The following is a 27994-nucleotide window of genomic DNA, read 5'->3' as shown; positions in this document are numbered from 1 at the left end:
TCTGCATCACCTATGTTTTCCTTATTTGGGGGAGGGGAGGAATGTCTTTTTTTTTTTTTTTTTTTGCTTCACAAGCCTCTACATTATAGTTTTTGATTGTTGAGTTATTTTTGTTCTTTCTGTTGCCTCTATCTTTTGACTTTCACTTTTAATTGTTGATTAAGGGTATTAAGAATTTCTGACAGATTTTTGCTTTCCAGAGCCCATTCCGTGTTTCTTTTTTGTTGCTTTAATCGCATTATATATTGCAAAAGTTTTCTCCTACAGGTAACAGCTAGATTTCAATGTAATCTTCCAATGTTTTCCCATGAGTCTTCAATAATTGTCTCAAGGTATTTCTGCTGTTTGATGCCTTTCCTGAGGTGTATTCTTTGATAGCTCCATTTTTTGCTACTTTGGTCCTTACTGTGCAATTACTTTTGCCATCTATTTCAATATTAGGTAGTATTTCTAAAGTTTGTTTGTTGTAGATTTTCATTGCCTTCAGGCGCTTAATATTTTCCTTCTTCAGATTTAAGTGCATCAGTGAATCCCTCTGTCTCCCATTGCCTGAGGGCTAAGGATGTTTCATTTCATTCTGCCCCAGGGTTCTCCAGTATCCTTAATAGGGCTTGAGGGAATCTAGTCCCTGTCATTGGCTTAAGCCCTCACTGATGGAATTCCCCCAATTATAAGGGTTCCTGAACCCCAGTTCCATTTAACCAATTAATAGTCAGATTAGCTTTTAAAAATATTTACTTCAAAGGTATAATAAGAATAAATTTGTGAACATCTCCCCAGTCCCTTTGGTGCATTATTTCTGCCTATACCACCGGAGGTGATGTGGGGAGGGAAGGATTAGTCACAGCTTATCTCAATTCCTGGTCCCATGGACCCATGGTCCCATCAAGTTCCAAGTCCAAAGTCTACCTTGGGCTCAAATTCCAGGCATCCTAGCTTCTTAGGTCTTCCTTAATGGGGCTGGCAGCAGCATCTAGCCCAGAATTCTGCCTCCAAAGTCACCAGGGCTCAGGCTCCTGGGTCCTGGGACTCCACTGCTTAAGACTAGAACTGAAAAGGACAAACAAAACAGAAGAAGCTCTAAGCTGATTCTTGGTGCCACAGGGCCTAAAAGTGTGTAAGTAAGGGGGAGGTAGTCCTCCCCTCACACCCAGCTCAGTTCATGGTGGCCTAAGCTTCTGTCGAACAGGACCTTTACCCCTTGGATGCTGCTGGAAAGAAAGTAAGGCTGGCCTAGTCCAGCAGTTTAAAAGGTGCAGCTGCCCTGGCTATTCAGCCAATGGAAAAGGCTAACCCCATCATATGCTAGGGGAATGACAAATGTTTTTTACCAGATGTGGGTTCCTGGTGTCTCCCATATTGGGACCTTCATCTTAAATGATCTGGGGATGCATCAAAGCCCTTTACATAAGTAACTACTCAGTTTTTGCTCTCACAATATCCAATATGAGTTTTAGAATTAAGTTCTTCCTCACAATTGCCCTACATTGGTCTGTGCCACTTTGCTGAGGATATCATTGACCAAAAACAGTTTGAAGTCCTTGCCTGTAACTTGGGGACACATTTCCAGTTTTGTTATGACATAGAACTGGAATATAATGAAACTGATGGGGTTGGAATCTGAGCCTCAGAAAGGAAAAACTCTGGCCAACCATTCCCCATCTTTGATCCATTTCATGTGTGCATAGGGTTTGCTTGCTTTAGTGATCAGCCCCATCAGCACTGAAGCATTTCTAGCAGGTGGGGTATTGGTACTACTTTTTTTTTATTAATTTATTTTGATTTATCAATAATCACTTCCATATGCTTTTGAGTTTAAAATTTTTCTCCCCCTTCCTCCCCACCACCCTCCCCAAGACAGCGCACAATCTGATATAGGCTATACATTTACATTCATATTAAACATATTTTCACATTAGTGATGTTGTAAGTAAAAATTAAAACCAGTAGGAGGAACCATCAGAAAGAGGAAACAAAACTCAACAGAAGAGAAAAAAAAATAGCAATTCGACTTCCATAGTTCTTTCTTTGGATGTGGATAGCATTTTCCATCACAAGGCCTCTGGAGATGTCTTAGATCCTTATATTGCTGGGAAGGGTTAAGTTTATCAATATTAGTCATCACACAACATGGCTCTTACTGTGTACAAGGTTCTCCTGGTTCTGCTCACTTCACTCAGCATCAGACCACAGAAGTCTTGCAGGTGTTTCTGAAGTCAGCCTGTTCATCATTTCTTATAGCACAATAGTATTCCATCACATTCATATACCACAACTTGCTCAGCCATTCCCCAATTGATGCGCATCCTCTCATTTTCCAATTCTTTGCCACCACAAAAAGAGCTGCTATGAATATTTTTGTATATGTAGGTGGTATTGCTACTTCTGATTTGTTCTGATGTTCCTTGCCTTTCTGGGATACCAGATTACAAAGATGCTCCTTTGTTCCACTGCCCTCTATATCAAGCTGATCATCACTATGGCTTTAATTAGGATCAGTTGGCACAACCCTAATTCCTTAGAAAGATTCCTTTTCTTTACATTAATTTTAGGTTTAGAAACTGATGGGGATCTGGGCCCCAGAAAGGAAGAACCCTAGACTTTCCCACAAGGCCAAATCTCTGGCGTTCACCTGAGGCTACAATCCCATCAACTGGCCTTTCATTGTGGCTATACCCAATCTCCCCTCCATTGTTTTACCTCCCTATGGTGCCCAGCCATTTCCCACCCTTAATCCTAGGTAGGCTCCATTCTCCCTTGGCCATGAGGTCCAGGTCCCAGGATTCTGTTCACCCCAGCTTACTGGCCACTCCTAGGCCCCTCCCACAGGCTTTCTGTATATAAGATCCATCTTGTCTCCATTAAGATGCTTAGATTCTTAAAATCTCTTCAGATTTTCACAATCTAGTCAATGACCCACAGATGCTCAGATTCCTTAAGAGTCTGGCTAATATGGGGAATCTTCAATAAACCTTGTTTTTGGCTGAAAGAAGGCTTGGGTCAAATTCTTTCGGGCAGGGCCCGCATCTTGTGATTTTGGGGTCCCAGCACCTCTGAGCACCTAAACCACATCAGAAACTTTGCTCCTATGTGGGCTTGCTGACTTCGGAATGCCCTACTGTGATTCTGCCTGGGGAAACGATCACCATTACTAAGGGCTGCTCTCTCTCTGGTTGGTAAGGAAATGGTGGAAAAGAGGAAACAAGACCAGAGGCCTCTGATTAAGCTCAGCTCATCAGCAGAGGGGCAGGAAGCTGGTTTTAAGTTTGTAGGTGCCTCCAGGTTACTTTCCTTCACCCGCTACATTCATTATTATGAAAGCCTAGATTTGTGGTTTTTCTTTTTGTCCCAAAAACCATAGCTATTTGAGTTGAAAGTCAAAGGCCTCGTTCAATTCCTTAAGTAGCTCCTGTGGGGCTGCCTGATAAGCCTGAGGATGTGCATTTGAAATGACTCTAGTGAGTTTAAAACCCTCTGTTTGAATCTTTTCTCCCATTTAGCCTCCAGTAAACCAGCAGCTTTAAAAGATCTGTATCTCTGGGTTTTCAATTCTGACCTTCTGTCTTTAGTTAGGACTAGCTACTCAATAATATCTCCCTCCTCAAGTAATAGCTTCTGCCAGCACTCAGCCTTAAGGAGTATTTTGCCTCCTCTCCAGGATTTCCCTTCTGAGTGATAGCTGAATAATGCAGTTTGGGGGTGGTTGGGGCCTTCTAACCCATCACATTTCTCCCTTGAGTAGAAGAGGTGAATAGTCTCTCTCAAATTTTTGCAAACATCCTCGAAAACCCTCTATTCTTCTATTGGGAGCACAGGAATGTATTTTGGTTGCTGAGGGGAAGTCATGCAAAAGTCACAAGCTTTTTTCTGTCTTTTTTATCCAACCAAGACCCTGTGATTTTAATGGAACCCAAAGGACCTGACACAGGTTGAGGTTAAGAAATTCCTTCACCACAGCTCCACCATCTCCTTCACAATTTGCTAAAAGTAGTTTTGGGAATATTTGCCTAGACCAGAGGTATTTTCTGACCTTATTTCAGCTGAGTTATACTGAGAAGTTTAAAAGACAAATAAAAATACCTAAGGACTTCTCTAGCTACCTAGCTGGGGGCAGCTGGCTGAGGGATGGAGTGGTGAGGGAGGTTACACCCCAGAAGTGCTAAAAATGGTTTCTGGGGCTCTCAAGCTAAAAAGCTGCCTGCCAGACCATTCCCCCAAGGCCCAAGAAAAGCAGTAACAGTAGAGATGTCCAGAAGCAGCGAAGGTGTCCAGAAGAGGACAGTGCACCCAATGACATTTCTGAAGGATACCCTTGGCTCCACAGCTAGGTGTCAAGAGGAAGTTGGGCTGAACAGTGAATGGAGCCTTGGGGCTGGTGTCAGGAAGACCTGAATTCAAATTCCCCCTTAGACACATATTAGCTCTAAGCTGGAAGCATCTGAGCAAATCATTTAACTTCTGTCTGCCTGTTTTCTCAGCTGTAAAATAAGGATAATAAAAGCATCTTTATCTCCAAGTGTTGCTGTGAAGATAAAAATAAGCTTGTTCCTTCCTCTCCCCTCCCTTCCCCACAGGTATCAGAAATGTGAGTTGCTTTAGTCAAGTGTGTGATGTGGCCACTTGTATTCCCTACCATAATATTTTCTTCCTGTATCTCTACCGCCATTGGTAATGTGGTAACACGTTGGGAGAGTGTTTCCCTGTGTTTTAGATCTGTGGGTTGGAGAAGTGATTGGGCTCTGCAGTCCGTTCCCCAACCGTTAGCAGCAAAGGCTCTCTAAATGGATGTGGTATGTGACCTCCTTGCCACTTAAAGATTAGTGAACAACTTAGGTATAGTCCAGTGGAGTTTAAGGCTATGTTACAGTCAGCCAGATGGACAGTGAATGAAGGGAATGTAAAAGTTATTTGTGCCTTATTTGGGTGCTTCCAGTTATGGGGCATGCTCCTGTGGGCCTGTTCTCAAATATTGTGAGGGAGACTGGAGTGAAGGAAATGTAGTTGTGTTCTGCCTTGGATTAACATCTGAATACCTGTGCAGCCGATACTTTCCCTGTCTTATGATAAACAAACTCTCTCCTCCTGCTCCTCAGACCCCTGTGATTTAGAGTTCCCCTTAAGCCCCATAAAATGGTGAGGGGACAATTGCTTTCTACAGTTAACTCTCCCAAAATTTCATGTGTATCCAGGTCACTCCTACCTCTCCCCAGTCCCTGTTCTCCTAGAATGTTCTCCTAGTTCCAATAAATTTGGAACTGGAAAGGAGATCATTCAGTCTAAACCCTTCATTTTAAAGTTAAGGAAACAGAGACCCGAAGAAGTTTAGTGATTTGCCTACAAGTCACACAACTAGTAAGTAACAGAGTCAGAATTTCAATACAGTTCCCTGACACCAAATCCAGCTTTATTTCTATTGCACAATTGTTGAAGAAAAATAAAGATAGTCTTTCCATATTGTATTTGAATGTTCAGAGCTACTTAAAACACATTGGTTAATATTTCAATCATTTGCTGAGAGGATTTTCAGTTGGCATGAAGTCCTCTGTACCTTCCAGAAATCCTGACTAACAAAGGAAGTCTGGGGGTTTTAACACCTTACTAAGGGGATTCTAGAACATTCTAAATGTATATCTCTAACAATACAGCTTATGTGAAAAGTTGCAAATTAGAACAGTGTATTTATTGAAAGGAAACAGAAAAACAATTCAAAGATTTATTTGCATGTTAAATCATAACACATCATTCACGTACATCCTCAGGGACTCTAAGGTGTGATGATGGTGTTACTAATCACAGAGTTCCAAAGAGAGTGTAATTTTTTTTTACTTTATAAAAAATAATATTTAATTTTTTCCCAGTTATATATAAAGACAATTTTTGAGTAGTAGCAGATGTTCAGTCATTTTTTTCAATCATGTCCAACTTGTCATGACCCTTTTTGAGGTTTTCTTTGCAAAGATACTGGAGTGGTTTGCCATTTCCTTCTCCAGTTCATTTTACAGGTGAGGAAACTGAGGAAAAGAGGGTTAAGTGAATTGCCCAGGGTCACACAGCCAGTAAGTGTCTGAGACCAGATCTGGACTCAGATCTTCCTGACTCCAATCCCAGTGCTCTATCCACTGTGCTACCTAGCAGCCCCCTGTAAAGACAATTTTTGCCATTCATTTTTTTTTTAATTTTGAGTTCTAAATTTTCTTCCTCCCTTCCTCACTTCCCCCCCTACCTGAAATGGTAAACAATTTGATATAGGTTATACATGTGCAGTCATGCAAAACATATTTCCACATTAGTCATGTTGTACAAGACACAGATGAAAAGAAACACACACACAGCATTGCTGAGAAGAGCTGTCATTCACAGTTGATCATACTACAATATTTCAGTTACTATGTACAATGTTCTGGTTCTGTTTACTTTACTTTGTATCAGTTTTTGTAAGTCTTACTGAAATCAGTCAGCTCATCATTTCTCATAGCACTATTCCACAACTTGATGAGCCATTCCCTAATTGATGGGCATCCCCACAATTTCCAATTCTTTGCTACCACAAAAAGAGCCGCTATGAATATTTTTGTGCAAATAGGTCTTCTCCCCTTTCTTTTGATCTCAAAGAGTGTAAATCAAAGTGGAAAAAGCATTGTCTTTGGAATCAGAGGACAGAGGTAAGAATCCTCACTACCTGTGACCTGGAAGTCATATAACCTCCTTGTTAAATGAGGGGCTTGGATGAGATGACCTTTGGCATCTCTTTCCAACTCTAGATCCTACTAGAACAGGTGACCTTTGTATCTAAAATAATCTTAAAATACTCTAGAGGAGTCACATTAATTGGTGTGTAGGCAATTAATCTTGATCAATACCTAGTGCTTGAGTTAATGGTCTAGTTATTTCAGTTATGGCATTTAGGCCTTTTACTTCTGCTTTTGCTATAAATTTAACTAGAAGCTGGAGATATTTGTATTCTGCTGATTTCCCACATTCCTTTAGTATCTCTTCCCCGAGCCCTGTGGAAGACTGCTCAACCACTAACTGACCTCTTTGTTGTTCCTTACACGAGAGCTTCCATTTCCCATTTTCACTGGCTGACCCTCATGCTTCATCCCTCATCATTTCCACCTAGCAGCTTCCCCGGCTTCCTTCTTGTGTCAGTTAAAGTCCCACTTTCTTCTGCAAGACCCTTTTGATCTTAATGCTTTCCTTCTGAGATGACTGTCAATTTAGCATGTGGGGGGGGGGGAGGGTGTGTATGTGCTGGACCCAGCTTGAATTGGTTCCAAAAAGCTGATTGTTAAAATTTCAGAGTGACCTTTTATATCTCAGAAAAATGTTACAAATCAGGGCTTGATTGTTTTGTTGATTGTCTGGACTTAAGAAAGTGATGGAGAAAATGTTAATAAGGCAGATTAAACTTGAAAATGTATCCTGCATACTTGTTTTTTTAAAGCAATTACCAGCACACCCTTGTATATATACTGCATTTTGTTTGTATGTAGTTGTTTGCATGTTGTCTCTCCAGTTAGACTGTGAGCTCCTTGAGAGGAAGGACCATCTTTTTTTGTTTCTTTGTATCCCCAGTGCTTAGTACAGCACTTGGCACATAGTAGGCACTTAATAAGTACCAATTGACTAAGATCAATTCTTCTCATACTTCTCACACTCTTGCTCTAAAAGAAACCTGGCTTTCTCTTGAAGGTACATCATCCTGTCCAACCATACCAATCCTAGATGTACCATCTCTCATATCCACCTTCCCTGACACACTGGGCCAGAGAAAGGTGGTGGGGGCATACTCCTTGTTCCATACTGCCACTTCCAGTATGTAGGTGGGTCATTGTCCTTGAAGAGAACCAAAATGACATCACAATGTCAGGGTCAAAGTGCAATGTATTTGACTGTGGCTGATGAGACCAAAATGAGCTCAGAAAGCTCTACCAGAGGTTGGCACAAATAGTCCATCTGAGCACTTGGGAGGGAGGTATCTCTAAATTTGTGCATCTCACATTTCTTTTGAGCTACTGCAATTCTTCTTTGCTCATAGAGCAGAGTACCTTATTTGATGGGGGTACACCATACTGGGCAGTCCTGGGCCAGGGTCTCCCATGTTTCCCAATTGATACCAAAGTTCTTCAAAGAGACCTTGAGAGTGTCCTTGTATCATTTCTTCTGACCTCCATGGGAGTGCTTGCCTTGTGTGAGCTCTCCATAAAATAATCTTTTAGGCAAATGGGCATTTGGCATTCAAACAACATGGCCAGCCCACTTCCAGACCTTTCCTCTGTCACCATTACTCAACAATTCTTCTCTTTGGAGAGTTCCTTCATCTATCTATATAATTTGGTCTACATCTGCTGACATCTCAATTATTCTTTCTCTTTTCTAAATGAATTCAGTACCTAGTTCACAGTCTCACTTCCTACTCCAATCTCTGCCTTCAACCTTGGGGAATTTAATATTCAAGTTGTTACTGTCTCTAAACAACCTGGTTTTCCAATTAATTGGCCTCCTCAACTCCCACAACCTTCATTTCCACTCTACTTTATCCTCCCAAAGGGGAGGTCATATGAAAAACCTTCACCCCAAGTCATTCCATCTTCATGATCTTGAATTTTAAAGTTCTCCTTTATCATAATCTGAGCTTTCATGTCTCCATCTGCCTTTCTCTGTGTAAATCTATTTTTACCCTTACTATTGAATCTACTTCTGACTCTATAGCTGAATAGCTTTCTCATCTTGAAGATGCCTTCACCCCTGTGGCCCCTCCTCAGATTGGTGAGATCCTGCTTAACGTTACTATTTCATGAAGAGCCTAGATTATCCATGTTCACTTCTCTCCTGGCTCTGTTTTTGACTCTCCAGATGTCTCCTCCTTGACCCCATGTGGTAATCTGGTAATTTTCCCCTGCTGTGGGCACCCTCTTCCATGCTGCCTCTACTTTCCAGTTCCCTTTTATGTGTGTTTTCCCCCACTAGAATGGGGGAATTAAAACAGTAAGCAATCAGTAAACATTTGTTAAGTGCCTATGTACTAGGCACTGTGTTAAGCATATAAAGAAAGGTAATACAAAGGTGATACAAAGAAAAGTAAAAGACAGTCCTTGTTCTCAAGGGGCTCACAATCTAATGCGGGAGACAATAGGAAAACAACTATGTACACAGTTGCTACATACAAGGTAAATTGGAAATAATCAATTGAGGGAAGGCACTAGAATTAAGGCGGAATCAGCAAAGGCTTCTTGTAGCAGGCAGAGTTTTAGCTGGAACTTAAAAGAAATCAGGAAAGCCAGCAGATGGAGATGAGGAGGGAGAGAATACCAGGCATGGGCAACAGCCAGTGAAAATGCCGAGTCAAGAGATGGAGTATCTTGTTTGTGAAACAGCAAGGAGGCCAGTGTCACTGGATCACTGTATACGTATTGGAGGGTAGGGGAGGAAGGGTAGGAAGATTGGAAAGGTAGGAGAGGGTCAGGATATTAAGGGCTTTGAATGCCAAACAAAGGATTTTGTATTTGATCCCTGAGGTAATAAGCAGTCACTGGAATTTATTGCATAGATATGGTCAGACCTGGGCTTTAGGAAGATCACTTTGACAGCTGAGTAAAGGATGGACTGGAGTAGGGAGAGATTTGATTCAGAGAAATCAGCCAGCAGCCAGTTGGAATAGTCAGGGCATGAGGTGATGAGGACTTGCACCAGGGTGGTAGTAGGATCAGAGGAGAGAAACACTGAGTCAAAGTTCAAATCTGTCTTCTGATTCCAAACCCAGTCCTTTTCCCATTAGCAATCAATCAATATTTAATCAATATCAATCAAATCAATAAACATCAAGCTCCTCCTATGTGTCAGGAACTGTGCTAAGTGCTGGAGATGCAAAAAGAAGGAAAAGATAGTCCCTGCCCTCACTGAGCTTACAATCTAACACAGGAGGCAACATGGAAACAGCTATGTACAAACAAACTGTATACAGGATAAAAAATAGGAAATAATTAACAGAGGGAAAGCACTGGAATAAAGAGCGGTTGCAGAAGGCTTCTGAGTTCCAGTCAAACTGAATCACTTGTTCTTCAAACTCATTCTATCTCCTGTCTCCCTTCATCTGCCCAAGCAGTCCTCATGCCTGTGACTCACCACTCTCTCCTCTCACCCCTGCCCTCACACACGTCTTCATCTTTGCCTCAAGAATCCTTATCATCCTTTGGGGTTCAGCTCAGTGCCCAGGCTCTTTGCAAAGCTTCCCAAACCTCCCCTCCCTAGTGTTTGTTCCTTCCTCAAGTTACCTTGATTCAAGTTATCCTGTATTTATTTGCCTACATTTGAGGGATTGGGGTAGAACCTGAACTTGTAATTTCATTGTTTTGGGAAACTCCCCCCACTGAGGCAGATTGTCCGCCTCTTATAGTCCTCAAGAGTTGCTTGCAAGGTCACTCCAGTAGTTTGCGTCATTTGTAGGGTTTGAACTCAATCTTTCCTGACTCCAAGGCCAGCCTTCTGAATAACAGACCAGGATGCCTCTCGTCTTGCCTACAGGCTTATTAAAAGTCGATTTGCACTGAAATGTCACCTCCGCAATGAAGCTGTCCCAGTAGTTAACAACCTTCCGCCTCGGGCTTCACACGACTTCCCTCCACCCCCCTGCACCTCTCCAATGCACTTATTATATAATGAATTATTTGGTAGTTTATCATGTGTGTCTTTTTCGTGCGGATCTGTGATTATACAGGTGTGAGAAATGCCATCTACGGACACAGGTCAGCACCTCCTCCCTAAAACAAAACTGGAAGAGACCTGTCAAAAGTGTGTCAGTAATGGACGCCGTCTTGTCTAAGTTTGGGTCTCAGTACGCAAGGAGAGTTTAACAAATGGGGCTGCGGAAGCACAGCCCTCCCTCGCAGTGCCCAGAGCTCCAAACGAGCTGCCCGCATCTGGACACTTGGATGAGGAATGACTAAGCGCTTTCTCATTGCTTGGGAGAGCGGTGACGTTGCAGAAGGCCTCCGCCCCCCTCCCCCGGCCTCCCATTGGCTAGCCTTGCCCGGAGTCTCGGGAGAAGCGCGGAGCCTCTCGGGAGTTGTAGTTCTGGGCGCGGGAGTTGTTGTTGGTAGAGGTTACCCAGAAAGGTCCCACTCTCACGACCTTTTAACCTTTGCCCCCAGCGACCCTGAGCCTCTCCCTCCCCGTCCAGGCCTAAATACGTCATCGCAGTGCGCCGGAGAGGCAGAAGGTGCCGCCTAGGGCTAGGTAAGGTGTAATTTCTGCTGCTCCCCCTGAGGCTGGGAAAGGGAAGACGAGAGAGCGGGCTGCCCCTTGCCCCCACCCCATGCCCCCGCCCCATACCCCTGCTCCATACCCCTGCTCTCTCCCCCTGCCCCATGTCTCGGCCCCCACCTCGTGCGCTTGCCTTATCCCCCTGCCCTCACCCCATGCCCTTGCCCCATGACCCCGCCCCCACCTCATGCCTTTGCCTTATGCCCCCGCCCCCACCTCATGCCTTTGCCTTATGCCCCCGCCCCAACCCCTGCCCCAACACTCTCACCCTCACCCCAAGTTTGAATTGTCAGCACTGAAATCCCAAGGGGCCAGGCTCCTGCCTACCCCTCCTCACGTTTCCCTTTCCCTGGGACGGGAGGCCGGACTACTGGGTGTGATCGATTGAACCCACTCCGGGGAGGTAGGGGTCGGTGTAGGGAAGTGGGGCTTAAGGGGAGTCTGTGGAGAATGCAGGACTTGGAAGATCTGGGTTCAGATCCAGCCCCTGATCCTAGCTGTATGATCAGGGGCAAGTCACTTAACCTCTCTGGACCACCCTTGTAAAACATATGGCTGCGTGTTGTCCTGGATAGAGGGCTGGCCTCAGGGGCAGGAAGAATTGGGTTCTAGTGTGACTCACACTGGTTGGGTGATCCCGGCCAAGTCACATTACCTCTCAGTGCTCCCCCAGGCAATTCTTTAAGACCCTAAGTTAGAAAGAAAGTGCAGACCTTCATTGGTAGAGGAAGTTCCTAGTATGATGAAATTATAGGTCCAGTTAAAACAAACTGTGTAGCGATCACAGGGTTGTTGTGAAGCTCAAATGAGATAATGTATGTAACTCACTTAGCAAACCTTAAAGAACTATATAGATGTCAATTATCATAGGATTTACAGTTGGAGGGTACCTTAGGGAAAAGGGTAGGGTGAGTGCCCCGGAGGAGATGGCTGAAGAAATGGAAAGGGCTGAGGAAGATGAAGGTATAGGGCTGAAAAAGGAAGAAAACAAGAAGCGATTTACGCCTCCAGAAGACATCCAAGAAAGGTTGCTTTTAAATTTGGACTTTTATCATGACCTTGGGTAGCAAATAGTTCTATTTTATCCCAGAACTTTGAACAAGGTTTCCCTTCTGTGTAGAGATTTTGGCATAAAGGGAGCTGGTGGTTAGAGCATCTTGCTGACCTTGCATTTAAGGCAGGCTGGGCCGCAGCCCCTGTGTAGACAACTTCCCAGTCACATATACATTATCCTGGGAACTTTACTAGGTCAAAGTATTTGTGCAGTGCAGCATTATTAAATATTTTGTAAAAGTGTGAATCATCAATTAGAAATTTTGTATTTTTGAGTTGTTTTTCCATTGTGGAAACATCTCTTTTCTGGTGTGCTTTTTGACCAGTGGGACAGCTGGCAATAGTTAGGAGTGCAGTCTTTTGTGAAAAATTACCTCGCCTGTACAGGGATCAAACCGTTGTCCTTGGCCTCATTAGTCATTAACTGAGCTTAAACAAATCTGTAATGGGAAATCATGCCTGACTGATGTCCTAGTGTTCTTTAAGGGAGTAGATAAATATGTGAGCCACAGAAAACCAAGGAATGAAATTTACTTAGAGATTCTGTGCTGAAGGCTTTTTTTAAAAGTTGAGTAGCTGGAATTTGGAGAGGGAAAGAGAGAATATTTTTCATGGGTGGGGACTTACAAAAAAAATTGTTCTTTGGATGGAGAAGTAAAAGTAATGGAATTCTCCAAGGATAAGTGCTAGAACTGGTGTTCTGAACATTTTCATAAATAATTTGGAAGTGGGAATACATGATAAACTCTTCAATTTTGCAGATAACCATCATCTTCTTCATTGTCCCATACACTTTACTCATTTCTGCCTTCATTCCTTTGCCCACATTATCTAGTATAGATTCTTAATTTCCATTCGAAGAGAAAGTGTTGGGTCTCTCTCCCTGAAGCCTGTCCTGCCAACTTTATCAATTCTCAATTTCCACTTTGCCACACAATATATCCCATAGCCATGTATTGCCTTATGTTATTCTCTAGTTTTTTTGTGTGTGCATGTCTTACCTCACTTACCACCCTTTGAAGACATAGACTGTTTTCTGGTTTTTGATGATTAGGTTCTATAGTATTAAGTGGCTGGTCTGGTGGTTTTCTCTATTCTTTCTCTCTTTCTTTACTTTATTTTCCCTATAGGTTCTGATGTTGGTGCCTGTTTCAAGAACCCTATTTACAGCTCTGCTGCAGAATCATAAGGTGTTATATCAGATCTCCAGAGGCATGAGACTGGTCCAGTTCCAAACCCCTCACCTGAAAGGGCCTCACCTGGGACTAGAGGAGAAGGATGGTGGTGGGGTGATTGACCTCAATGCCTTTGACCCTAGCCTGCCCAAGACCATGAGGGAGTTCCTGGAACAGGGAGAAACTACCCTCTCTGTGGCAAAAAGGTAAAAATAAAAAATTCTACTATGCCTGTCAGTATGATAAGACTAGACAAAAAAAGCAGAGAGTTTCCTTGAGAATCAATATGAAACTAGTAAAAATCCAAGTTAAGCCTCCTTTTTGATCTCTTATTTTCTTGAGTAAGATCAGAGATAAATTCATTTGGTTAATAAGCATTTTTTTTTTTTTTGGCAAGGCAGTTGGGGTTAAGTGACTTGCCCAAGGTCACACAACTAGTAAGTATCAAGTATCTGGTCTGAGACCGGATTTGAACTCAGGTCCTCCTGACTCCAGGGCCAGTGCTCTATCTACTGCACCATCTAGCTGCCCCAGTTAATAAGCATTTATTAAGCACCTACTATGTGCCACACACTTTGCAAAGCATGCAAGATACAAAGAAAGGCAAAAAAAAAAAAAAAGATTCTCAGATCTCAAGGAGCTTATGGTCTAATGAGGGAGGCAGCATGCAAACAATGTAAACAGTTATGTACAAATTGGATGTGTACAGGGTAAATTGGAGATAGTCCAGAGGACAAGCACAAAGATTAAAGAGGTCTGGGGGAGACTTCTCATAGAAGTTGGGACTTTAGCTTCAACTTGAAGGAAACCAGAAGGTAGGGATGAGGAAGGAGAGAGTTCTGGGAATGGGAGACATCCAGTGAAGAAGCAGGGCTTGAGAGATGGAGTATTGTGTATTGAGGAACAGCAAAACGGCAGTTGTGACTGGATCACAGAGGATGTGTTGGGGACTATGGGCAAGAAAACTGGAAAGTTGGGAAGAGGGTGGGTTATAAAGGACTTTAAAAGTCAAACAGAGAACTTTATATTTGATTCTGGAGGTAATAGGGAGGCATTGGGATTTATCACCTGGGATGGGGATGGGGAAAGAGGTGACATGAAGAGACCTGTACTTTGGGAAGATCACTTTGACAGCCAAGTGGAAGATGAAATAGAGTAGGGAGAGACTTGAGGCAGGGAGACCAACCAGCAGGGTTATACAGTAGTTCACATGTGAGGTGATGAGGGCCTGGACCAGGGTGTTGGCAGTGTCAGAGGAGAGAAAGAAGCATATGTGAGAGGTGTTGCAAAGGTAGAAAGCGACAGTGATTGGATATGGGGAGAGGTGGACAGGTGCAGAGTGAGAAATCCAGGGTGACATCTAGGTTGTAAGCTTGGGTGACTGGGAGTATGGTGGTACCCTCCACAGTTATAGGGAAATTAGGAAGAGAGGAGAGTTTTGGGGGAAAGGTAATGAGGTCAGTGTTGGACATGCTTAGTTTAAGATGTAAATAGGATATCTAGTTTGAGATATACATCGGACGCTTAGAGATGTGAGACCAGAGGTCAGCAGAGAGGTTTGAAATAGACAAATCTAAGAATCATCTTCATAAAGATGGTAGTTTAATCCATGGGAGCTTATGAGATCACCAAGTGAAACAGAATAGATGTAGAAGAGAAAAGGGCTTTTTGGGCTTTGGGGGACACTCATAGTTAATAGAGGAGACTGAGAAGGAGCAGTCATATGGGTAAGAGGAGAATCAGGAGAGGTCAGTATCACAAAAACCTGGAGAAAAGAGAAGATCAAGGAGAGGGTAGTTTCAGTTGAATGGTGACCTCAGAAACTAAACTGCAAGAGTTAAGGGAGTGAGAGGAAAGGGAGTAGAGGCATCTGCTGTTGATGGCTTTCTTAAGGAGTTTAGCCACAAAAAGGAGAAGAGATTATGGAGGAGAGATATGGATGGATGGATGAAATGAGGGTGTTTTTGAGGATGGGGCTGATGGGACATGTTTGTAGGTAATGAGGAAGCAGCCAATGGACCGTGAGAGATTGGAGATTGGTGAGAGAGTGGGGATGGTAGAGGAGACAATCTGTTGGACAAGAAAGAATAGAATAGAATCACTTGTGCTTGTAGATGGGTTTGCTTGTCAAGAAGAAGGGCCACCTCTTCTTGTGAAATGGTTAAATAAGGAGAATGTAGCAGAAGGCATCTGTGTGATATGTGATTAGGAGGAGGGTAGAAGAACATGGTGAATGGCCTCAGTTTCTTCAGTGAGATAGACGAAGGTCTCAGGTAAGGGGGTTTGAGGAGAGTTAAAAAGGTTTAAGGAGCAGCTAGGTGGCACAGTGGATAGAGCACCAGCCCTGGAGTCAGGACGACCTGAGTTCAAATCTGGCCTCAGACACATAACACTCACTAGCTGTGTGACTCTGGGCAAGTCACTTAACCCCAATTGCCTCATATAAGAAACAAAACAAAACAACTGTGTTAAAGTGGGATAGTGAGTCAATCGGGGAGTTGTAAAAGGATTGCCTAGCAGAAATGAGGGCCCAGTTGAAATTATGTAACATAAATTTGTAGTGGATCCAGCCAGCGTGGTTTTGTGATTTTCTCCATATTTGTTTACCAGCATGTGAGTAGGAGAAAGGCCGTAGCTGGTGGGAGAAATCCTAGGGTGAGGCTTTGTAGGGTAAGATCTTTACTGGGATGAAGGGGCAAGGGGCTTGAAAGTAGAGGACAATGTAGAGTTGAACTGGTTCACTAAGGGGTCAAGGAGGAGAGTGTAGCCAGTGCTGGGCTAATGGCCAGGGAAAGAAGTGAGGGATGGAAACAGAGGTTGTGGTGAAAATGAAGAACAAGTTTAGGGGTCACAAGGCAGAGGGACAGGTGGAATGACAACAGATTGTGATTAGGTAAAGGAATTTCAAAGTTCATAACTGTGGCAGTGGTACATTTGTGGGTTATGGCAAGATCAAGGGCATGTGGTGGGGTCAAAGAGCAGGTCATGAGAAATGAATAGATGGAGGAACTGAGAGGCTGGGGTGGGTATTCAAGGGCATAGCAGTAGGCAGGTTGAAGTGCTTTAGTAGGAGGGCAGGATCTGAAAATCATTGAGGAAGGAAGGACAATGCCCTGGAGATTGATAAATAGCAGCCACTAGAATCTTGATTGGGTGATAAATCTGAAAGAGAACCTCAGAGAAAGAGACGTTATTGAGTGATAGTGGTTGATGGAGAGCCTGGAAGCGTCCATGAGGAGCAAGGAGTATTACAACCCCTCCCTGACTAGAATCAAGAAAAAAGAATTTCTTTTTTACTGACTTTTTGCTATTGAGAAACATCTATTAGATGCCAGTTATGTGCAAAGCATTGCATTCAGCTGTGGTTATGACAGCCCTATGTCACAGAATGTGAGAAGTCTAAGGGCCAGCAACATGCCGTGAGAAATTTGAGGTTAAGGAGATGCCTTCAGCTTCGGGACGGGGTGAGGGAAGTAGGCCTTATTGAGGAGGCGGTCCCTGAGTTGGATAAATTTCACAAGCCAAAGTTGCAGGCTGGGAGTCTGCATCCATTATAAGCATGGGAGATATTGAAAGCGAGGGAAAAGAGCCGGGAGGGAGCAGAGAGAGAGTGAAGGAAGGACAGAGAGCAGGGCATCATGAGCCGCGGCTGAAACGCTACTTGGAGCCGGGTGGTGGACAGCCTTGCCTATCAGGCTAAAGATTTTAGATTGTATTCAGTTCGCATTGAGAAACCACTTTTTTTTTTTTAAACTAGAGGTGCAACATGCTCTGAGGAATCAGTTATAAAATTTATTTTGGAAGAAATGTGAAGGCTAGATTCAAGAGAGGACAGCCTGAAGTCAGGAAGACTAAACAAGAGGCTGTTGCCAAAACCTAAGAGAGAAAAAATGAGATCCTGACTTAGGGTGGTTGAAATGGTAATGAAAGGTGAGCATCCAGGCAAGAGATAGGAATGGGGGTGGAATCCACATGACCTGGTGAATGAGTAGGTTTGTGGGATAAGGGAGAGAGAAGAATCAAAAATGATCGAAGTTTTTGACATTTGGTGGCTGGGAGGTAGTGCTGCAGTCAACAAAAATGGAGAATTTGGGGAAAAGATGATCAATTTAATTGTGGAAATGTTGATTTTTAAGGTGCTAGTTGAACGTCTAGGGGGAGGTGCTTGATAGGCAATTGCAAAAGAGCCTGGAGCTCTGGAGGGACATTGAGGGAAGGGATAAAGGTTCAGCTACCGGAAAGATAATCATCAAAGCCACGTAAATAGGGGGAAATATAGATGGAAAAGTCTAGGAACAGAATCGGGGCAGGGTGTGCAGCACCCACATTTAAGGTGTGGAAGGAGGATGACAAGACAGCAAAGAATGGTCTGCCTGCACCTGGAATCCTTTCCTGCCTTTCCTAGTCCTTCGTTCGTGTGTGTGTGTGTGTGTGTGTGTGTGTGTGTGTGTGTGTGTGTCCAATCCCACCCTTCCCTCTGGCTAAAATTTCTGAAGCTGGTTAGTTGGACCACAGTGCCTTGGTCCTTGTCTGTTTCTGCAGACATAAAATTGTATCTGAGTCCTAGGGAGATTTTGCAAGGCAAGCAGAGGTAGAGCTTGGGAGCAGCATCTAGGCATCTAGAATATCTGTTTTCCTTGAAAATATCCATTTTACCATGATTTTGTTATGGTAGAGACCCCTTCACTTCCTCCTAGGCAAAGTCAGATCTACCTTTTACCATAGAATTTCTTCCTGAAACTCAATATAGAAAGGTTCTTTGAACCATAAGGCACAAAGTGAAATCCACATGCAAGGGGCAAGGTAAGCTTTTCTGTCTCACCCTCAGCCCCTTGAGGTCTGGTCTGTAAAGTGCTTTGAGATCTTTAGATTTAAGGAATTAGGTTAGGGAAATGAAATGGTCGTTGATTTGAATATTTAATATGGAAATTTCTATTGATAGATGTAACGAAATGTATTTTAAAATCAAATGATTTGGGGCAGCTAGGTGGTGCAGTGGATAGAGCACTGGCCCTGGAGTCAGGAGGACCTGAGTTCAAATCCAGCCTCAGACACATAACACTTACTAGCTGTGTGACCCTGGGGCAAGTCACTTGACCCCATTTGCCTCACCAAAAAAAAAAAAAAAATCAAATGATTTAATTGTGGCAAAGGGAATTTCTCCTTCTGGAAGTAGAATTCCTGATTCCTGCCTCCCTCACTGTCTTCCTTCACCCTTTCTGCTTTGTTTTCTGCAGAGCTTTGGAATCTAAGCAGCCAGTTCTGAAACGGTCAGAGGTTACTTTTCTGGCCCCTATCACCCAGCCAGACAAAGTGGTGTGTGTGGGCATGAACTATGTGGACCACTGCAAGGAACAGAATGTGCCAGTGCCGACGGAGCCCATCATTTTCAGCAAGTTTAGTAGCTCTATCGTGGGGCCCTACGATGATGTTGTCCTGCCTCCTGAGAGCAAAGTAAATGTCATGCCCTTTTTGCCCTGAATTCCTGCCTTTTCCCACCCACTTCACCACAAAATTCCACTCCTAGATAGATTCTAACCCTTTGCTCCATCCCTTTCCCCAAGAATTTAACTCTATCCTTTCCTGTGCTTTTCTCCTTAGCCTGTCCACCTTGCTCACAGCCTGGATTTCAAGGGCTCTCTGGTCTTAGAACAGTGATCGTTAAGCCACACGTGTAACCTGAAGTTCAAGATCGTTCATTTCTGAATTAGATCTATTATTATATTCTATGTGACTCTACGGGGCCTTTGAAGGGTGACATAAGGCTGACTTATAGTAAGCAGGATAAAACCTATTCACCCCGATATGTGTTGTCCTTCAAAGTAGTCCCAGTGGGAGGCTATCTGTTTGTTCTGTTGATGCTGCTGTTGCTCAAAACATGTTTTACAATTCCTCCTTGGGACTTACTTGCTTCTGTCTTGGAGTCCTGAGGACTTTTTGGTTGATGGATGACTGTGGATGTGGCCAGATAACCAGCAGTAGCGCTGTCCTGGTGAGTCAGCCTCGTAGCTTCAGATTCCAAGTCTCCTGGGGGCTTCAGGGAATGGAAAGAGGCTTTTAACCTCACAGCACCGTTACAAGTATGAGCAGTTGTTTGTCATTATGAGTAACTACTGTTACTGTTTATCTGCTTTGAATACCACGGAAGTACAGCCAATGGAAGTGTCACTGCTCAAAATTCTGCTTTCATACCTTGCAGGAGGTGGACTGGGAGGTGGAACTGGCCTTCGTCATTGGGAAGAAAGGCAAACATATTAAGGTAATAGAGATGGGGCCGTGTGTGAGGCTGAGCAGGCGCTCCCCAGCCCCAGTGGATGAATAGAACTGAGAGGCTAACTCTCGGGTCCTTAGCTCCTGTTAATCTCCATTAATCCTAATCACTCTCTTCCCCCAGAATGAGAATAGCTAGCCATAGCATTGAGATGTGGCATGCAGGAATGTAACTAGTCGTAAGCTATCTGTCGTCTCCAATTTAGCCTTGTTGCCTCCACGGGCTGTGGCTCGGTCTAAGGCAGGGCTTCAGTGAAGCCAGATGTCAGGAGCAGGAGTCCCTGTGCATGCACCGCTTATCTGTTGTTGTGGAGAAAGGGCTTTGAGATCTCTTACTGAGAGGCGTGAGCGTAGTCAGTTACCTAATCTCTGGTCGGCTTATGGTGAAGCAGCACACCCAAGGGGATAGAGGGCTGGCCTTGACACCAGGGAGGCCTGTGACCCCGGCAAGTCATTAACCTCTCATTGTTCTATGTAGCTCTGAGTAGCTGAAAGTTGTAAAGAAGATGAGGAGTTTCCTGTGGCATTTAAGTCACAGTTCCTGTCCCTTCCCAGTCTGGCTAGGACTTCCCCTAGCCTACCTTCATACAGTCTCCCCCCACAGGCCACAGATGCCATGGCTCATGTGGCTGGGTTCACTGTGGCACACGATGTGAGTGCTCGTGACTGGCAGATGAGGCGCAATGGGAAGCAGTGGCTGCTTGGAAAAACCTTCGACACCTTCTGCCCTCTGGGTCCTGCCTTGGTTACCAAAGATTGTGTGGCAGGTAGGACCCTGGATCTTGGACCCCTGGGCCTCTCCTTTCTCTTCCTTTTCCCTTTGTTCTAGTCTGAAGGAATGCATACTTACTGGACTGTTGTGCTATTTAGTCCAAGGCAGAACTCCAGAGAGCCTGGGTGTCAGAAGCTGGGGTCTTTGGGGGATGGTTTTGCTGGAAGTTCTCCCACTGCCCTTGTTGGCTTTCAGGATCACTCCTTCCTTGTGTCACCTGAGCGTACTGGATTAGGCACTGGACTTGGATTTTAATCCAATGCTACCGTTGATGTACTATATTTATTTACAGTAATGTCCCACTTCTCTGGAGGGAAGACTAGTTCACTTTTCTAGAGCATGGTCACGAGTGAGGAAGCAACCTGAATACAACCTGAATACAACAAGCAAGGATCATGGCTGTCACAGAGCCCATGCATTTACTGAGAGATGCATGGACCCACACTAGGCCTTCACTCAGGCTTTTGTGGGTGATAAGGCAGTCACAGATGAGAAGCATTCGTAGCCCAAGACCTATGGAAAGCAGACAAAGAATGATAAAAAACACGGTTGTCTTGGCCGATTTTCTTTAGAAGCAAAGAGTTTTCTGTACATCAGCAGTACAGAGGTCTTCATTGTTTCACAGCACAATAATTGAGTTATCGAGAAAAAATTGAAAATAACCGTTATTAACATGTTAATGAAAGTGTGTAAAAAGTTTTAGAAAGATGTCCATTAAAAAGATTAAGAAAAAAAGTTAAAGGGAGTAAATTCAGATACCTGAAAAATTCACTTAAGTAAAATAGTCATCTAACAAATGAGACATTAGTCATCATTTGTCTTTCATGATGTGTAAGTTTTCTTAAGTCATCATATATATATATATTTGATCTGTCTCTGCTGCTAGTCTTGAAGGCAAGGTATAAATCCTCTAATTTAAAAAATCTCCAGCAGAACATAGTATATCTTTCTGCACACAGAAACTATTAAGCAAATGTTGAGGACTGTGTTGCCCTGGATATGTTTGTATGCCTCAGTTTCCCCATCTATGAAATGTGGATAACTCTCTTTCTAACAGAAAAGAAAGGACCCTAAGTGTTAAAGGCGTTGTTATCATTTCAGATCCACACAACTTGAAGATCTGTTGCCGAGTGAACGGGGAGGTAGTGCAGAGTAGCAGTACCAACCAGATGGTGTTTAAGACAGAAGACCTAATAGCGTGGGTCTCACAGTAAGTAGAACTGTCTTTTATTTATCCCAGCTTTATGCGTAGGAGATAGCGCTGTCCCAACTGGTCTGTCCCCTGCCATTCTCAGACTCCCTGTCAATGAGCCTAGCACTTCTCACCCTGAACCCGAGAGGCCAAAGAAATCTAACCCTTGACTCCTGCTCTGTACAGGTTTGTCACCCTGTATCCTGGGGATGTCTTCCTGACTGGGACCCCACCAGGTGTTGGTGTGTTTAGGAAACCCCCAGTGTTTCTCAAGGTATGTTAGCTGGGTAGTGGAAACAGCCAAAGCCAGAGAGTACCTCATTCTCCTTGATTTCTGGCTCATAGCTCATCAAGGGCATCCCATACGTCCTTTACATGTATCTTTTTTTTTTTTTTTTTTTTTTTTTTTTGGTGAGGCAGTCGGGTTTAAGTGACTTGCCCAAAGTTGCACAGCTAGTACATGTCAAGTGTTTGGTCTGAGGCCGGATTTGAACTCAGGTCCTCCTGACTTCAGGGCTGGTGTTCTATCCATTTTGACACCTAGCTGCCCCCTACCTGTATCTTTATCTATAATGTCCTTTCTTTTCATTGTGAGCCAAGGAAAGGAGCAGGGGTGTTTCCAGAGAAGAAAGACAGTTAATCATGTAGTCACTGCTTTCTCTGTTACAGAAAGGAGATGAAGTCCAGTGTGAGATTGAAGGATTGGGAACCATCATCAACAGGGTGGTGTGATACCATTATTCTTGGGACTTGCAAGCTCTGTTTCTTAACGAGTCTTTGCTGATCAGCTGCACAACTCTTCTTTCTATTTCTTCTTTGGCATAAAGGCACTGAGAAGTGCCTATTATAAAGAGGAAGAAAGGGATCTGTTGAATGCCTTCAGCATCATGGAACATCACCTGGGTCTGGTTGGCCACCAGCATCTTCTCAACCACGCAAAGATTCTAGGCTTGTACAGGAAGGGAAGTGCCCACAACGCTGATTACTGGGTGTCTCTCCTGGGCTTTTGTTGTTGTTGTTGTTGTTGTTGTTGTTTGTTTGTTTTTTGCAATCAGTATCAGAGAGGGTTTCTAATCAATAAATTTCCTTAAATAATGGCAACTTCCTGGCTTCTGCTTCTGTGTTCATCTTCCTTTCCAGGGTGGGTTTGGAGTAATTCTCTCCAGAGGAAGCCGATAGGGACCTCAAACTGGGCTGGAACCCTCTGTATGCTACTGGAGGTAACCTTATTAGAGAAAAGAGGAAAAGGAAAGAAATGGAGATTTTATAAGCAAGCCACATTAAAAAGTCAGTGGTAGAGGGGGGTGGAGGTGGGAGTGGGGTAGGGAGTACTTAATGCTTATGCAAACCTTGAGAGGTTTTAGAAAAGACCAGATAGTTACCCCTTTGTTACAGGCTGACAAGTCTAATTACCCAGATTCAAATCTACGGGGATTGAGAATTTAACCAAATAAGTATCAGCAATATCCTTATTCTGAGAATCTTTACTTTGCTCTAGCATTGGGTACTGACTGTTGCTGGGATAAGGTGATGGCATCTCTTCCCTTGCCAAAACTAGCAGGTTCAGTGTCAGGACTTGTTGGTACTATAGATTGTTAGCTCGTTTCTTGGGTAAGATTTGGTTCCAGACCATGAAGTGCTTTGTTGTGAGGGAAGCCTCTCTGTGCCAGGCACTGAAGAAGCCCCCAGTTTGCGTCAAGACTGGTCTGGGCATACCATTCATTCAGCAAGTATGTGTTCAACACCAACTACATGCTAGGTACAAAGATTTTAAAAGGACAGCTCCCATCTTCAGTGGGCAGATGAGTATAAGGTGTAGAGTGAAAAGAACAAGGTCCAGCTGAAGTGCCCTAAGAAGATTTGATGAGGAGAGCACCTAGAAATTGGTAGGGTAGGAGTGGAGAAGAAGAACATATCATGAAAGGCTTCATGGAGGAGATGGCTTTTGAACTGAGCTTTGAAGCAAGACAAGGATGAGGAGGAAGTGCATTCTAAACACGGGGAAGTCTAGTATAGGAGGGGGGAACCTGTGACCTTGAGGCCACGTGTGGCCTTATAGGTCCTTGGGTGCGGCCTTTTGACTGAGTCCAAGTTTTACAGAGCAAATCCTTTTATTAAAGGGATTTGTTCTCTGAAGTTTGGACGAGTGGCTGGGAAACGGGACAACCTCTTCCTGCTATTTGGAGACCCTTAATTAAGGACCTCGGTTGTGCTGACCAGAAACCTGGTCAAATCCAAAGACTGATGCAAGGAGTTTTCTCACAATGGTACATCTCAGGCAACCCATATATCTTATCTGAAGACTGACACCGTACTGATCAGTCATATTCCTTTGATTGCTTACTGACACTTGTGGGGAGTGGGACACCCCTTTTTTCTGAATTCATAATATTTTACCTGTTTACTCTTCCCCTCCCAACTTGGAAAGTCTCTAATCTTTCCTCCAATTAGATATAAGATTATCTAATGTATTGTTTCCTTTTAATTAATTGAATTTATTTGAAGAATTGTTTTTAACGTATAAAATCTGTCTCCCCCTGTATTGGAGTCTAGGCCTAAGCTGAGGAGGTCTGGTCACACTTTATTAGGTAATTGGCATGCATTGCGTAATAAATCAGTGTGCTCAGAAGATCAAACCTATATTTTTTCAGGCATTTCATCTTTCACCCTCCATGAAGATAAGCCATCTCCCATCATCATGCCTTTGCGCTAGCTGTCCTCTCTGCGTGAGTAGTCGGGGATTCTAAGAGTACACCTCGCCTTCACCTCTTGGGATCTCTGGATTCCTTCAAAACTCAGGTTATTTCATCTTTTTAAAAACTTGTATTTTTCCAGTTAAGAATCTATTTCCCTCCCCATTGCCCTTCCATCACTGGAAAAAAAAAATAGCCAAACAAAAGTCTTGTAGAAAATATGCATATGCAATGAGGAAAACAAATTTTCTCATTGGCCAGATCCATAAAAATGTATTTCATTCTGCATCCTGAATCCACCATCTCTCTGTCAGGAAATGAGTCGCACACTTCATCACTGGTCCTCTGAAATCTTGACTGGTCATTGAGTTGATCAGATTCTTAAGTCTTTCAGTTATTGTTTTTGCAATTATTGCATAAAGTGTTCTAGTCCTGCTCACTTCATACAAGTCCTCCCAGCTCTCTTTGAAACTATCTCTTTCATCATTTCTTTTTTTTTTTTTGCTTTTTGGTGAGGCAATCAGGGTTAAGTGACTTGCCCAGGGTCACACAGCTAGTAAGTGTCTGAGGCTGGATTTGAACTCTGGAAGATGAGTCTTCCTGACTTCAGACCTGGTACTCTGTCCATTGTGCCACCTAGCTGTCCCTAGCACTTTAAAAATACTTGTTGATCAATTGATTGGAGTAGGGAGACCAATTAAGAAGGTATTACAATAGTCCAGTCAAGAAGTAATGAGGACATAAACAAAAGTGTTTAAGAGAGTCCATAAAACTCTCATGTGGAACAGATCTAAAAATAAGTGATTTAGTCAGTCAGTCAATTAGCATTTATTAGGTGCCTATTATGTGCCAGGAACTGTGCTTAACTCTGGGGATACAAAGAAAAGCAAAGACAGTCCCTTCTCTCAAGGTGCTCACAGTCTAATGAGGGAGACAACTTGAAGACAAGTATGTACAAACAAGACATATGCAGGATAAATTGGAGATAATCCACAGAGGGAAGGCACTAGCATGAAGGGGGATCAGGAAAGGCTTCCTTTAAGAAGGTGGGATTTTAGCCGGGACTTTGAGGTAGCTGGTGGCACAATGGATAGAATGCTGGGCCTGGAGTCAGGGAGACCTCAGTTCAAATTTGACCTCAGACACTTACTAGTTCTATGACCCTGGGCAAGTCACTTAGCCTCCATCTGCCTCAGTTTCCTCAACTGTAAAATAGGGCATTTAATAGCACCTACCTTGTGAGGATCGAACAAGATAATTTTTAAAAAGCCTGACACATAGTAGGTACTACATAAATGCTCACTCCATTCCCTTCTCTTCCAGGAAACCAGCCTTCCATGTAATTTCCACCTATTGGTTCTCAACTACCCCCTGGGGCCAGGCAGTACAAGTCCAATCTATCTTCTTCATGACAGCCGTTCAAATATTTGAAAAGATCCTGACCCACAAACCCAATCCAAAGCAGCCAGGTGCATACTGTATTCAGCATTTCCTCTGCCCAGTCATCCTGGTGGATAGAATAGCAGACAGATTATTCTTCTTTTGTATAGCACTTTAGGATTACATAGACTTTACCTTCTCATTTAGTCCTTACATCGGTCCTGGATAGGTACAGGCCAGGTCCTAATCACAGGCCATTGCTTAAGTTAAAGGCCTAAGGCCATTGCTCTGGGAAACCTGCCTCGAAGTTAAGATCTCCCTCAACTAATCACTGAAATTGTGCAATAAGCAATTAGTTTCTGGATTCTCTTAAATTGTAAATACCCCCTAGGGTAGGTGATTTTGTATGTGTTTCTATTGTTTGTTGCTTTAAAAAAAAAACTTATTTGTCTTTGATTTTTACCTGCCTGACCATGTGCCTCTCACTCTCTACCTAGTGTGCCATCTGTTGTAACCAAAAAAAAAAAAAAAAAAAGGAAAAAATATAAGAGAGAGGAGAGAGAGAGAGAGAAAGAGAGAGAGAGAAATTGAACAAAACTGTCCAACCTATCAACTGAGTCTGACAGTATACACAATGTTTCATATCCATAGCAGAGAGGAGGAAGGTGCATTTTCTCAGCTTTTTTTTTTTAATTTTCATTTATTTATTTATTTATTTATTTGTTTTTTGGCTAGACAATGGGGTTAAGTGACTTGCCCAGGGTCACACAGCTAGTTAAGTTCAAGTGTCTGACTCTGGACTTGAATTCAGGTCCTGAATCCCGGGCTGGTGCTTTATCCATTATGCCACCTAGCTGCCCCTCCTCTCAAGGGATGTTTGGTCATAATTATACAGCATTCAAGTTTTTGTTGTGTTTCCATTTACATTGTTGTAGTTGTATGTATTGTTTTCCTCATTCTGCTTACTTCATTCCACATCAGTTAATATGTCTTCTCATGCTTCTTATTTGTATTCATCATTCCTTATGATATAATTTTCCATTACACAATTTGTTTCGCAATTTTGTTTAGCATTTCCCCCAGTGAATGGGCAAATACTTGGCTACTATAAAAAAAGCATTTCCATGAATATTTTGGTGTATATGGGATCTTTCTTTCTATGACCTCCTTGGGGGTATGTGTCTAGCAGTGAGCCAAAAATTGTGGTTGTTAAACAGAGCAAAACAATTCCAAATTGTTCCCTATTAATAATGTATTAATGTACCTGCTTTTTCTTAGTAACTCCAATATTGACTCTTCTCATGTTTTGTCCTCTTTTCTAATTTCCTGGGGCATTTGTTTTGATGTGCATTTATTATTAGTGATTCGATGTAATTTTTCATATGTCATAATTGGAATTTACCAAAAGGATAGACTGAGGCAAATCTCTCAAGTAAAATAACATTTATTAACAGGGGCATGTTGCCTCGTCAATAAATGGGTCAATGGCTTGCCTTCATTTAAGCAAAAGGACAGTTTCCCTTTTATAGGTTTTGGGGAGTATAGAACAAAAAAAGAACAGGGTTGATGCCAACATGGGATTGAGGGCAACATGATTGGTTACAGAGCTGAGGCACAAGGAACAACCTCATTGGTTGGAAGTTTGGTATTGGGGGTTAGCAATGGTGCCCCCTTGTTTTTAATGAGACTTCGGCGTGCTTATTGTCGGAGTGCAGGTGCAAGATAGCTCAGACTTTTGGACAGCAAATCAGATATCCTTGAAGGATAGATTAGTGGAGTAAAGATATCAGGCCCAAACACCCTAGTGTTCACATACATTCTCCAAGGTCAGTTAAATTCCTTGAGGCAAGAAGGCTGGATTTTTAAACTTAATCCATTATGGGCCAGCTGAACTCTGGCCTAAATTCAGAGACAAAGAAACATGATTTAAGCAGTTACAGGAAAAAAAACAATTATAGGACAAAATCAGTTACTTGTAAATAGGATCAATAAATGATACAGTTTTAATCATCTCAATAGTTCTATTTCTCAATAGTTTATAGTTTTTCAATAGCTCATTGTGGTAGATATAAGAAGTTGATTTAAATCTAATTTCTGTCAAACTGTCTTCAAGTTTTGCCAGCAATTCTTGCCAGAGTTCTTCCTCAAGTAATTTATGCCCTTGGGATTATTGGACTACATAATTATTGGTTGTTGA

General features: G+C 43.0%; 1 protein-coding gene across 1 annotated transcript; it reads left to right on the top strand.

Annotated features, from left to right (window-relative positions):
- Positions 1-11065: 11065 nt before the first annotated feature.
- LOC114036996 (fumarylacetoacetate hydrolase domain-containing protein 2A) lies at positions 11066-22825 on the top strand. The gene is made up of 8 exons (XM_027853779.1): positions 11066-11235; positions 13446-13696; positions 18728-18944; positions 19690-19749; positions 20365-20527; positions 21634-21742; positions 21911-21998; positions 22394-22825. Exons 2-8 carry the CDS (start codon positions 13452-13454, stop codon positions 22454-22456), a joined length of 945 nt encoding a protein of 314 aa, XP_027709580.1. The 5' UTR covers positions 11066-11235; positions 13446-13451; the 3' UTR covers positions 22457-22825.
- The last annotated feature ends 5169 nt before the right edge of the window (positions 22826-27994 follow it).

Source organism: Vombatus ursinus, unplaced genomic scaffold, assembly GCF_900497805.2.
Source record: "Vombatus ursinus unplaced genomic scaffold, bare-nosed wombat genome assembly UNPS02010219.1, whole genome shotgun sequence".
NCBI classification, from domain to species: Eukaryota; Metazoa; Chordata; class Mammalia; order Diprotodontia; family Vombatidae; genus Vombatus; species Vombatus ursinus.
The sequence above is the reverse complement of the archived record's forward strand: the minus strand, read 5'-3'. Positions and strand labels throughout refer to the sequence as shown.

Coding starts and splice junctions, on each gene's coding strand:
- LOC114036996 (XM_027853779.1), top strand. CDS start 13,452: ATGTTGGTGCCTGTTTCAAGAACCCTATTTACAGCTCTGCTGCAGAAT. Junction 19,750..20,364: donor AGAAAGGCAAACATATTAAG/GTAATAGAGATG, acceptor CTCCCCCCACAG/GCCACAGATGCCATGGCTCA. Junction 21,999..22,393: donor AACCCCCAGTGTTTCTCAAG/GTATGTTAGCTG, acceptor TCTCTGTTACAG/AAAGGAGATGAAGTCCAGTG.